General features: G+C 44.8%; 1 protein-coding gene across 8 annotated transcripts in view; it reads left to right on the top strand.

Annotated features, from left to right (window-relative positions):
• ABCA9 (ATP binding cassette subfamily A member 9) overlaps positions 1-5,772 on the top strand; it is a 64,490-nt gene extending 58,718 nt beyond the window's left edge. For all 8 annotated transcript variants that reach the window (XM_013980819.3, XM_021068115.2, XM_084983868.1 and 5 more), the window contains 4 exons: positions 148-288; positions 1,208-1,287; positions 4,618-4,673; positions 4,794-5,772. In XM_013980819.3, coding sequence (XP_013836273.3) covers positions 148-288; positions 1,208-1,287; positions 4,618-4,673; positions 4,794-4,889 — 373 coding nt within the window. In that variant the 3' untranslated portion in view covers positions 4,890-5,772. The remainder of the gene's footprint in view (positions 1-147; positions 289-1,207; positions 1,288-4,617; positions 4,674-4,793) is intronic.
• The last annotated feature ends 7,631 nt before the right edge of the window (positions 5,773-13,403 follow it).

Genomic DNA, 13,403 nt, shown 5'->3' on the forward strand with positions numbered 1-13,403 from the left:
CCGCCCACATGTATCTCTGTGAGGACCTGGGGCGGTTGGCTGCCCTGGCTCCCCGCCGCCCTGCCCTGGCTCCAGAAGCCCCCAGATAGCAGCAAGGGATTTCTCTCTCCCTTTTCTTGCTTGGCTTCACCCTCCTCTTGCCTCCAGGTGTATCGGTTCCATCCAACATCTGAAGAGCAAATTTGGCAAAGATTACCTGCTGGAGATGAAGGTGAAGACCCTGGCCCAAGTGGAGGCTCTCCACCGCGAAATTCTGAGGATGTTCCCCCAGGCGGCTCGGCAGGAAAGGTAAACACAGGAATTGTTTTGTTTCCTCTTGGTCTTTGTTTTGTTTTTCTGTTACGGCAAATGAGAAAGAACAGAATATGTATATATATCTATGACTGGGTCACTTTGCTGTACGGTAGACGTTGACGAAACACGGTAAATCAGCTATAATGGAAAAAAATAAAAATCGTAAAAAGAGAAAAGCTGCATCTTCTCATTCTTTTTAAGAAAATCTTTATGGTATTTTTGAGTATTCTAATGACTACAGAAAGGCACATCTCCAAAGACACATCCAAGGGGTACCACTGGGGGGAGATAAGAGAACAAAGTCTGATTCGGAAACTGTTCTTGAAGGAAATGAGCATCTCTGGTGGCTCTTTAATGGGCCAGATCCTAACACAGGCAGGTACCTAAGTCATCTCGGCAGTTCTTTCTAGAGGCTAAACCCATCCCCATTAAATGAGATCACCTGCATAAAGCCTGTGCCCAGGACCAGGCGTCAGTCAAAGCTCAGTGAACGGCGTCTCTTCACATTTTTATCAGTATCAGTAACGGCACTTGACGCTAGGGAGGTGAGAGGATGCCCAGTGACTAGTGCTGGAGCCAGAAGGTGAACCTGGCTCTTTTTCCTTGAGTGCTGTTCTCACTAGGAAAGGGAGATGAGATGCAGTCCTGCTTCTTCCCTCCTTGAGGTGTCCATGCTGTCAGTTTCTTCCCTTTCTTCTCCCGTTCCTGCCTGGAGTGAAACGGAGCCTTTTTCCCAAGACCCTTGCAGTGGTTCTGCTCCCATCAGTTGACCTCTTGCGTTGATCAGAGAACCTTCACACTATGGCTGCCTCGAGCGCTGCCGAGTAGCATGCACATGGACCTTTTTAGATCTGCATCCATGGTGACTGTGCTTTTGCAACTCGAGTTCAGCCTCTCTGTCTTCTCCTCGCAGGTTCTCCTCCCTGATGGTCTACAAGTTGCCAGTTGAGGATGTGCGACCTTTATCACAGGCTTTCTTCAAATTAGAGACAGGTAAGAGTGCGCCTTGGGAGGAGGGACCCTGGGAAACATACTTCCAAATCTTGCATAAAACCAGCATGATAAGTAGTGAACATACAATGATGACATTATACCATAAATAAATATTAAGATGTTTAATCCAGTGGTTCGCAGGCAGAGGTGATTTGGCAATGTTGGGGATACAGTAGAGGCAGACTCCAGAGATAATGGGGGTTCAGTTCTAGACCAACCCAGTGTAGCAAGTATCACAATAAAGTGAGTCACAGGGATTTTTTGGCTTCCTAGTACATAAAAAAGTGATGTTTACTCTACACCGTCATCTATTAAGCGTGCAATAGCATGTATAAAAAATGTACATACCGTAATGTAAAATATTTTATTGCTGAAAAAGATAGGCTTTCATCTAAGCCTTCAGTGAGTCATAATCTTTTTGCAACAGTAACATCGGAAAGCTTAGATCACAGGTTATCACCACAAATATTATAATAACAAAAATTTTTAAATAGCTTGAGAATTAACAAAATATGACACAAACGCAAAGTAAGCAAGTATTGTGGGGAAAGTGGCACCAGTACTCTTGGTGGATGCAGGCTTGCCACAAACCTTCAGTTTGTTAATGAAAAAAAAAAGCGGCAGAGTAGAGCAGAGCACAATAAAATGAGGTCTGCACTTTTGGCTGTCATGACTCGGGGTGGGGTTGGAGGTACAACTGGTATTTAGCAGGTCTTCTAGAGGCTGGGGGTGCTGAGGTCAGCCCCCACCCCATAACAAAGGAAGATCCGACCAAAACGTCAGTGGTGCCAAGATTGAAAACCCCACCCTAACTGAATGAGACTCTAGAAGGCAGAGACCATGGGCATTTGGGGCTAAGGTGTCCAGAGCTCTGCCTTTCCTACTTTTTATTTTATTTTATTTATTTTTTTATTTGATTTTACTTGATTTTATTTTTTGGCTGTGCCCATGGCATGCAGAAGTTCCTTGGCCGGGAATTGACCACACTGGGTCCTTAACCTGCTGATTCACGGGGGAACTCCCTTTTATGCTCTTTTAGATGTTGGTAAGACGTTTCCTCTCTGTGGAGCTGGGCTAGGGCATAACTCTGCTCTAGACTCTGGGCTTTCGATCTTTACTCACTGCGTGGGTCTATGTGGACTCGGGTTTGCCCGTCACACCCGTGTATGAAACCTGATAACAAGCGAACACCCTCCCCTCTTCGTGGTCTTGACTTTCCTGCTTGTGACCTGTCATGAGAAGTCCCAGCACCCGAGTTCTTAAAGAGATTCTTCTCCTGGAGACAAGGTTGTGGCCATCCCAGGGAGGGTTTCTAGCCACTTTCTCACTCTGCTGGCCACCTTCACGCCACCCCTCATGGGGCCGTTCTCCACGCTGCCCAAGTGGCCGAATGACTGATTTTGCATCCTTCCACTGGGGAGGGTTCCCACAGCCGACTGCGCTCAACAGAAGGGTTTTATACTGTGCTCAGAGCAGAGAGGGAGCCGGTCCAGGAAGGCTGCCTCCCTAGAATACAATGGAGCCTTGTTCTTAAGAGCCTTCCAATGTTCCTGCTTTCAGAGTGTTCCCTCCCACCTCTCACTCCTCCGGCTGTGCCTAACTTACTAAAACTGATGTTCTCATTTAGGGAGAAGAAACAACTTTTTCTGACAGTTTTCTGCCCCGTTGTGTGCCGATTACACAGAGTGCACATTATGGAAACGTAGTCTGGCAATTTGTTCTCCAAATGTTAGTTTACACACAAGTATATTCTCAGCTTCAATACATGTATCGAATGAGCTAGAACCCAGGGTAAGCTGGGCGCGGGGTCATGCAGGCAAAACGCACATGCCTGGCACGCTTTCGTGGTCTCGATACTTAGACCTGTCCCTCTGCACCATCGGAGCACTGTTGGGTAACGCACACTCCAGCCAAGCGCGGGCCTCGCCTGCCCCCTCCAGGTCAGACTTGCCTCAGATTTGAAGACCTGAAACTAAGAGGGTAGGATGTTCAGTTTTCTTTCTCTTCTTACCCTCTTCCCCCCTCTACTCATAAGCTGATGTGCTGGTGGAGCCTAAGGAGAGAAGTGCGAACAGAGCAGCAAAGCTTGACTTGACCATTTGAGCTGCAGTAGGGTGTCAGGGCCTCCCGTGTAAAGGTGAACAGTCTGAACAATCGCTGGCCCTTCTTTCGTGGGATGCTTTCGTGAGCCCCTTGAAGACTCCTCTCCCCTCCCATCTGTAATCTCTGTCCACGGCTTCCTGGAGCAGGTGCTGCCTCCTTGTTTTGGCCTCTTGTGAACACCTGGCAGCCCCAGGCCCCCTTCTTAGGATCTTTGTATCCTTCCAGGAGGTACTCTGGGGAACCTCCCCTTTGAAGTCCAGGAGAAATACACACCTTCACTTCACTTCTCCAAGTTCTGGAAGTGCAGGGCAGTCAGCCAGCTACCATACTTCTGCTTCGCATGTTTCCAGGCACAAGTGCCCATGTCCCCAAATTATAGGCCAATCCGACCACATCCTCCGTCCCTGGAGAGGAGAAAGGAGGTGTCACAGCCATCTGATATGTGTTCAGAGGAAATCTTTGCTTTCCAGTCTCACCTTCCCATTCATTGCCCTTCCCTCTTATGCATTTGCATGTTTGGGGGCTCAGTCACAGTCCACGTGGGTAACAGATTGTAAACTCAAAAACAGGATAATTCCAGTAAGTTTTGTTTATAAAGGGATTCTTTGGCAAGGTGCATGGAACAGTGCAGTTACCCAAGGCTGGAAATGGCAGAAGTGTCGCCCATCCCCAGGTCCAAGGGGACTAAGAGAGGAGGGAGTGACTAGAACGCGGGAGTAGAGTCATGTCGCATTTGTCACCTTGAGGGGAGTCGTGACCTTGAATCAAGGGACGCACTTGGTGTCAGGGAAGAAGAGAAGGAATAAAAGTCATCATCTCTTCTGTCCTCTGTCCCTCCTGCTGAGCTCTCCACGGGTGGGACTCATCAGAAGGAGCCTCCGAAGTCTGGAGCAGAGAGCAGGGTAGAGGAGAGGGAGGGCGGCTGGAGAGGGGCACATGGGAGTTGTCCATCCCGTAGCTTAACCTGCCTGGGGGTCTGGAACCTCTTACAACATTTTCCAGTTTGTGGAGCCTCCGGCCAAGCTCTATGACAATGGGAGCGTATTTCCATCCCGTTACAGAACCATATGATGAATTTGCATTCCCATATTTAATCCGAGAATGTTGATTACCTTATCTTTTATATTGAAGATCTTTTTGTACATGCTTTTTGTACATGACTTGGTAAAACTCTATGAATGAAAGAAAAAACGTATGCACTCCTAATACACGGCTGTCCTCATGCAGTTAAGCAGAGCTTCGACCTGGAGGAGTACAGCCTCTCGCAGTCCACCCTGGAGCAGGTGGGTCCATTTCAGGGATTTTATAGCATCCTTGGCCTGCAAATGTACAACGTGTGCATACCGCGTTGCACTCAGGAGGCAGCATGACAGCACCCTCTTTATTTTTTTCCCCTGTTGCAGGTTTTTTTGGAGCTCTCCAAGGAGCAGGAGCTGGATGATTTTGATGGGGAAGCTGATCTCTCAGTGAAGTGGAAGCTCCTGCCTGGAGACCCTTAGAGCCCAAGTACCCTATTTTTAAGAGAATATTTTGCAATCTTAATATACCTTATCTCAGATATAGTTTCCCAGTGCCTTTGAAATTCTCGTCTTTGTTTTTGTCCTATACTATTATGCATGATGGGACTAAGGTCAGTGAGAGCGATGATACAATGCAGCCTTCGTAACAGCAACCAAACCCCATGTTTCATACAGCAGCAAACTAAATGCATTTATTACAGAATTGTTTCTATTTCTGAGGATGATACAGAGATTAATTTTCTTGCTCTGAATTTTAAAATGTTAAATATTTTCTTGGCAGAGTTTCCTTGTGGCGCAATGGGTTAAGGATCTGGTGCTGTCACTGCAGCAGCTCAGGCCCCTGCTGTGGCAGGGGTTCAGTCCTTGGCCTGGGATCTTATGCAAGTCACAGGCATGGCCAATAATAGTAATAATAATGATGATAATATTTGTTCTTTTTGAGTAGGTAAGTATGTAGAGAGACAGTGCTGACTGTTGGTTGTAGGGAAGGGCAGTCAAATGATTGCACAGCAGCACAGTATTGCTTTTTTGTAATTCACTTCTTTTTCACCTGTTCTTAGTTTACTGATTTTCCTTTTCTGTCATTTTTTCAGACTTTAGTTGCAGAGTTCATATTTTGTCTATCATGACCATATGGAAACTTTGAAACCTGTCAAAATAACTCTAGTAAGAATTTCATCAGTGGACAAAAGTTTAAAAATATATATCTTACAATTTTGAAGCATAGTTTTATTTTATGTTTTCTTACAATATAAGGGTCTACTCTTACGCAAAGCACTAAAATGTCATAAATATTACTTTCCCATATCTGTATATGTTATGACCTATCCATCTGGTGATCCTATAAACAGTTTAAAATCAATGCACTATTCTTGTACATTCTTATTTGGGTGAGTTTTTATTGCTGTTGTTGCTGCTGTTCTTGTTAGCTGGTATACAGTGAATTATGTTGCTCACCAATTCATATACTGAAGCCCTCGCCTCCAGTCTCCACTGTGGCTGTGTTTGGAGTTGGGACCTTTAAGGAGATAATTAAGGCTAAATGATGTCATAAGGGTGGGGCCTTAATCTGATAGCGGCTTGTGTTTTTAATGAGAGGAAAAGACACCTCACCTACCTGCACACTCACAGGGAAAAGACCACGGGAGGGCTCAGTGAGCAGGTGGCTGTCTGTTAACCACGAGAGGCCTCGCCAGCAACCACATTTTCTGGCAGCCTGATCACGGGCTTTTAGCCTCCAGAACCATGAGAAAATACATTTCTATAATTTAAACTTTCTCATTTCCAGTGAGCCCTTCCTTTATTTCACTTCCATCACTGCTCCTTCCTTCACCAAAGAATTATTTAGCCCCAAGTGTCAATAGCGTTGAGGTAGAGAAACCTTGACACAGAGGTAAATGCTATGCAAAAAATAAAATAATGTGATCAGATAACAGAAGAGGTGGAGGGGAAACTCTGGGGAGGTTCATTCGAAAAGACTCTTTGGTGGATGACAATTAAACTGAGGATTCAACGACAAGAAGAAGGCAGTGGTATTGAAAACAGGGGAGAGAGGGACAGGCCAAGAGAAGCGCACCTACGGTGGCCTCAAGTCAGGAACGGGTTTGAGTCTTTAGAGATGATGTGGGAGCCATAGGGAGAGACCTGGTGAGATGAGGACATGGATGTGGATTTAAACCAAGTGCAACGGGAAGTCTGGAGGGTGTGAAGAGGCCGTGTTACATCTCAGATACACACTTTTAAAAGGATAACGCTGACCTCAGACTGGAGAAGAGATTGTGATATCAACAGTGGGTTTGGTGCAGGGGTCAGTGTCGGGGGAGGGTTCATTTAGAGGCTGTTGCAATGATGAGAAATGATGGATGGTTGGAGTAGGGCGGTGGTGCCAGTGGGATATGGAGACAGTGAATGGAGTGGAATATGCTTGGGAACTAAAGGTGACAGATAAGACTTGCTGATGGATTGGGTGTGAAGCGAGTGTTGAGAGACGGAGGAAAGAATAGTTCAGGAGACTTCCTGTATTTTTTCTTGAGCAGCTAGAAGATGGTGCTGTTGCCTAAGATAAAGGAAATAGGAATGGAAGAGGTGGTTTGGGAGCAGAGAAGATTCAGGAATTTGCTTTTCAGAATGTTGAGAACCTGACTAGATGACCCAAGTCAACATGTCACTCAGAAGGTCCAGAACTTCTGAGTAGAAGTTTCTCTGACTAAGCTTTTCACTTTCTTCCAGCTTTTTTTTTTTCTTTTTTTTCCTTTTCAGGGCCACACTTGTGGCACATGGAGTTTCCTAGGCTACAGGTTGAATAGGAGCTGCACCTGCTGGCCTACTCCACAGCCACAGCAACACAGGATCCGAGCTACATCTGCGACCTGCTCTATAGCTCACGGCAATGCCAGATCCTTAACCTGCTACTGAGCAAGGTCAGGAATGGAACCCGCATCTCATGGATACTAACTGGGTTCATTACCGCTGAACTATGACAGGAACTCCCTATAAATGATTTTATTGCCTGATGGTTTGTAGGCATTTTGGATATAATTACTCTAACCTCAAGAATTTTTCATCAATAACATTTAGAAAAATGTTTTCATTGTCTCTGCCTCACACTCAGACTTATATTTTTATTTTTTTAATTTAAGTATAGTTGATTTACAGCGTTTCTTCAACTTCTGTTGTACAGCAAAGTGACCCAGTCACATACAGTTCCTATTGCCCATCCATTCTAAATATAACAATTTGTATCCAAAAACTGCCTATCCCACTCCTGCCCTCCTCCCCCGTGGGAACTGCAAGTCTGCTCTCCTTGGCCGTGATCTGTTTCTGTTTTGTAGATAAGATCATCTGTGCCATATTTTAGATTCCACAAATAAGTGATATCATGTGGTGTTTGTCTTTTTCTTTCTGGCTTATTTCACTTAGTCTGAGAATCTCTAATTCCATCCATGTTGCTGCAAATGGCATTAGTTTATCTTTTTTATGGCTGAGTAGTATTCCATTGTATATGTGTACCACATCTTCTTAATCCATTCATCTGTCAATGGACATTTTGGTTATTTCCATGTCTTGACTATTATGAGTAGCAGTGTGCTGTGATGAACAGAGGGGTGCATGTATTTTTTTCAATGAAAGTTTTGTCCAGATATATGCCCAGGAGTGGGATTGCTGGATCATATGGTAGTTCTATATTGAGTTTTCTGAGGAACGTAAATATACTGTTCTCCATAGTGGTTGTACCAATTTACATTCCCACCAACACTGAAGAAGGGTCCCCTTTTCTGCATACCCTCTCCAGCATTTGTTGACTTGTTAATAATGGCTATTCTGACTGGTGTGAGGTGGTACCTCATTGCTTAGAAAACTCTACAGACAACACCTGAAAACTGTTAGAACTCATCAGTGAATTTGGCAAAGTTGTAGGCTCCAAAATTAATACAGAGATCAGATACATTTCTATATACTAACAATGAAAGATCAGAAAGAGAAATCAGAGAAACCATCCCATTTACCATCACATCGAAAAGAAGAAAATACCTAGTAATAAACCTACCTAGAGAGACAAAAGACCTATACTCTGAAGACTATAAGATGCTGACGAAAAAAATCAAAGAGGACACAAACAGATGGAAAGATATACGGTGCTCTTGGATTGGAAGAATCAATATTGTCAAAATGACTACACTGAACTTGTTTATAAGCAAGACTGATTTACAATAGAAAATCTAAGGGTTTGGAGTCAGACTCAGTTCTCTAAGCTATGCTGGACTGTGGTTGATTCCATGGCAGGAATCTTTTGGCCAGCTGACCCTCCCCCGAAGCCCTGCACAATCCTTTTAAAAGCATCCACACACCTGGGAGAAATCTGGGGGGATCCTGGACACCCTGACCTGTTGCTTCTTTTCTTGGACCTAGCTTCTTCCCTCCAACTGTCACCACATGGGCTTTCCAACCTCTTTATTCAGTCTGCTTCTGTCTAGACTTGCCTCTCAGCCTCATTAAGCAGCCACGTGGAAGTTCTTCCTCTGAGGCTGTCTTGGTTAATGTGCCTCCTGTTGCAATTGGCTCCTGCACCTCTTACCTGAGCTTTGTCTCCAGGAAACAGCACAGACCCGAGTGTCATCCTGCTCCATGAATAAGAAGAAGCCTTCCGACAGGGTACCTCTTCTTAGCTCCCTGCAATATTCCATGACACTGTGTGGATCATTCTTGGCCAATGGAGTTGGGAAGGGAAGATCCCTTCAAATGCCAAACAGGGAGTTCCCATTGTCGTGCATCAGAAATGAATCTGACTAGTATCCATGAGAATGCGGGTTCAATCCTTGGCCTTGCTCAGTGGCTCAGGGATCTGGCATTGCTATGAGCTGTGGTGTAGGTTGCAGGCACAGCTTGAGTCTGGGTTGCTGGGTCTGTGGTGTAGGCTGGCAGCTACAGCTCTGATTCAACCCCTAGCCTGGGAGTTTCCATATGCTGAGCTGCTATTTGTGCTTAAAAGTCCTGATCCGCTTCTATGCCCTTGGCATTCTTTCCTCAAAACTAATGTTCCCTCTAAAATAACTTTTTCTTTGCTAATTCAGACTGAGAAATTATTTTCGTATGCAGTGAAGATCATTTGTGAACAACTAAGTTCCCACGGCTTTTGGAGTAGACCCAGAAAATCATATTGGTATGGGATTTTTGATTGAAGCTATGGGAAGATATGATACTCGACTATGCAATGAAGTGTCCCCTGAGAGATATTTTGGGTTTCTGTGATACTGTGATTTATAATCAGAAATATGTCCTTGGCTTTTACCCCCTTTCTGGCATGGAGCTTTTAAAATCCTTGGAGTTCCCTAAGTGATGAAAAGCTGTATTGGTGTCTTTGTTATGTTAATGAACTTTGGACAGAACCACAGGATTGTGGGGTTTGTTATCAGGAAAACCAATCAAGTGATTAAAGGGATGGAATTCTTAGCACCACTCCTTGACCTCCAGGGATGGGAGAGGGGGCTGGAGGCTTAACCAGTTGCTAGTGGTCAATGATTTCATCAGTCATGATCCTGTTAGGAAGTGTCCATAAAACCCCAAAGATGGGGTTCAGAGAGCTTCCAGGTTGATGAACACAGGGATATTTGGGAAGCCTGGTGTTCCTGGTGGGGACATAAAAGCTCTGAGCCCTTTCTCACATACCTTGTGCTATGGATCTTTTCCATCTGGCTGTTCCTGGATTATATCCTCTTATAATAAACTGGTGATCTAATAAGTAAAATGTTTCTCTGAGTTCTGTGAGCTGCTCTAGCAAACTGATCAAACTCAAGGAAGAAGGGGTTGTGGGAACCTCTAATTCATAGCCAGCTGGTCAGAAGCACAGGGCTTCTGGGCTTGAGACTGGCCTCCGAAGGGTCTGGTTGGCGATCTTGTGGGACTGAACCCTTAACCTGTGGTATCTCGCTCCATCTCTGGGTAGACAGTGTCAGAAATGAGTTAAATTGCGGGACATCCAGCTGGCGTCCAGAGTGTTGCTTGTTTGGTTTGGGGTGAGGGAAACCCTTCCCCACATGCACTTTGGAATTGGTGACCAGAACAAACATTCACTGCTGCAACGAAAGTGCGTGTGAATCATCTTGTTGCGATGGCTCATCTTATGAGTCCACTTGGCTAGGCTGTGGTGCCCAGTTGTTTGGTCACACACCCATCTCGACGTTGAGAAGGTAATTTTTAGATGTGATTAACGTTGAAATCATTGGACTTTAAGTAAAACAGACACACTTTCTACAAGGACGGGCTTCATTCAGTCAAGACCTTGAAAATATAGACTGAGGTTTCCCAAAGAATAAGGAATTCTCTTTAAGAAGGTACATAGAACTACTGCCTGCATTTCCAGCTGTTGCCCTGAGAATTCCCTCAAGTCTGCATCATCAGCTCCTCCCTGAATTTCCAGTTGGCCAACCTGCTCTACAGATTCAGAAATTGTCAGCCTCACAATCATGTAAGCCAATTCCTCAAATTCTCTTTCACTCTCCTCTCCTCCCCACCCCCCACCATTGGGTCTGTTTCCTTGGAGAACCCTGACCAATACACCCAAAAAGGTATAAGAACCTCCACCCTCCCCAAGCTCAGCAAACACTCCTTTTGCCACAGGTAGGACGTGCTAAGGCTGTGATTTGCTGCTGCTGCCAGAGGAGGGAGCTGGTCTGCTGCTGTATATCTGGTCTGCTTCTGACTACTGAGGGCTTAAATTCCCCGGGGGTTCACTGCTGCTGTTATCTCCCTCCCAATCCCACCTGCCTCCCATCCCTTTACCTACACACAAACCATACAGGCATCCGCACATGCATAGCGGCAAACAGTAAAAGGCAGAAGTAGCACTTGTATCATATTCTTGGAAATTACTGCTGTTGCTCTCTTAGGGACAGAGTGACAGTCCTGCCAAATGCCGAGGGCATCCACACAGCTCCACCTGCACCCCTGTCACAATAACATCTAAGTCCCTGTGTCAACAAGCTCCACCACAGCCCAGCAGGCTGTCAACATCTGGAAAAAAATCTTACTCTGCCAGTACATTATCCAGTAATATCTCTCAAACTGTTCATGGTAAGGGGCTATTTCGTTTCTAATCTGCAGACCAATATTTTTTAAAAAATAAAAAAACGTGTACTGTAGGGTCACAGAAATGTTGAATAGTTATAAAAGCATGCGCTCACTTTTTTTTTTTTTTTTTTTTTTAACTGTATTCACTGGCCAGAAACCAGCCATGCCTTGGGCAGTTCTGCCTAAGTGCCTGACATACAGTGGCTGAGGTTGGTGTCTATGGCAACAGACACTCCTCACCAGGGAAGATTATTTAGGAGGCTCTTTACCCTGGTCTGGCTCATACTCTCCTACATCACCACCCCCGGTCCTGCTAGTAAACGAGCCTCCAAAATATTAAATGCTGTTTCTCCCCATCTCCAGTTTCTCCCACCTGAGCACATCCACTTTTCAGGATACCTCTAAAATAATCACTCACATTATTATTTTTTTTTTCTTTCTTCTTCTTTTTTTTCTTTTCTTTTTTTTTTTTTTTTTTTTTGTCTTTTTAGGGCCACACCCTCAGCATATGGAAGTTCCCAAGCTAAGGGTCGAATCAGAGCTGTAGCCACCGGCCTTCACCACAGCCACAGCAACGTGGGATCCAAGCCGCATCTGTGGCCTATACCATAGCTCTTGGCAACGCCGGATCCTTAACCACTGAATGAGGCTAGGGATCAAACTTGAGTCCTCATGTATACTAGTCAGACTTGTTTCTGCTAACTCCTAATCACTCATTTTCTAATTCACACCGTCTTTATTCTCCTAGATCATCAATGACAGGAAGCTAAAGAAGACAGGTCAGCAGAACCTGAGTTTTTACCAGCTAAAGCCCATCCGCATCTCAGTTTCAGAGGGAAGTTCTTCCCATCCCATCCGTATATGCGGCCTTCCCACGGTAACCAGTGCCATCCGCTCGTGCATCTAGGCAGCTTATGACTGTAGTAAAACGTCTGCTCGTGTGTGTTACAAACAGAGAAGGTGGAACTGAAATTTTATACAGTAAAAACCAGGATGACAGGGATTGGGAATTCCACGGAGAGTTAAGGTATGCTGACGTTTCTTTCTTAGCAGCCAAGATGAGAGTAAAAAAATGTCAGGCTTTGATAGAATAAATTATAGCTATGAAGCAATGTCCAAAATGTAAGGATTAAACACTGAAGGAATGACATTTCACTGCTGAAATGTGTCTAAGATGTTTCTTATAAAAATGTTTCTAAGATGCAAAGATTTGGAAGAGGCGGCATCTCTGTACTGTTTTCCACAGTGGCTGCACCAGTTTACTTTCCCTCCCACCAGGCATAAGGATTCCCTTTTCTCCACATTCTCGCAAACACTTGCTGTTCGTTGTCTTTTGGATACCAGCCATTCTGACAGTAGCGAGATGATATCTCATTGTGGTTTTGATCCACCTTTCCCGGACGGGTATTTATCTGAAGAAGACAAAAACATTAATTGGAAAAGACATATGCACCCCTATGTTCACTGAAGAATTATTTGCAAGAGTCAAGACATGGAAGCAACCTAAGTATCCATCCGTAGATGAGCCGAATGGATAAAGAAGATGTGGTACACATATCCAATGGAATCTTACCCAGCCTTAAAAAAGCAATGAAATCTTGCCATTGGTAACAATATGAATGGGCCTGGAGACTCTTATGCTCAGTGAAATAAGTTAGAGAAAGACAAATACTGTATAATTTCACTTATATCTGGAATCTCAAAAACAAGACAAATGAACAAACAGAAACAGTCGCAGATGCAGAGAACAAACATTTGGTGGCAGTGGGAAGGAGGAGCGGGAGAAGGAAAGAAGAGGTGAGGGAGACGAAGAGGGACAAACTCCCGCCGACATTCCCTGGCAAGGTCTTGGTTTCATGGCCATACCTGACTGCAGAGACACTGGGAAATGGACTGTAGGTAAGTGCTTAGGAAAGTAAATGGGGG

The sequence above is a fragment of the Sus scrofa genome, chromosome 12, assembly GCF_054392235.1.
Source record: "Sus scrofa isolate SSC_HxYL_T2T_F1_AM1 chromosome 12, Sscrofa_HxYL_maternal_Yorkshire_Landrace_v2.0, whole genome shotgun sequence".
In the NCBI taxonomy this organism is placed as follows: Eukaryota; Metazoa; Chordata; class Mammalia; order Artiodactyla; family Suidae; genus Sus; species Sus scrofa.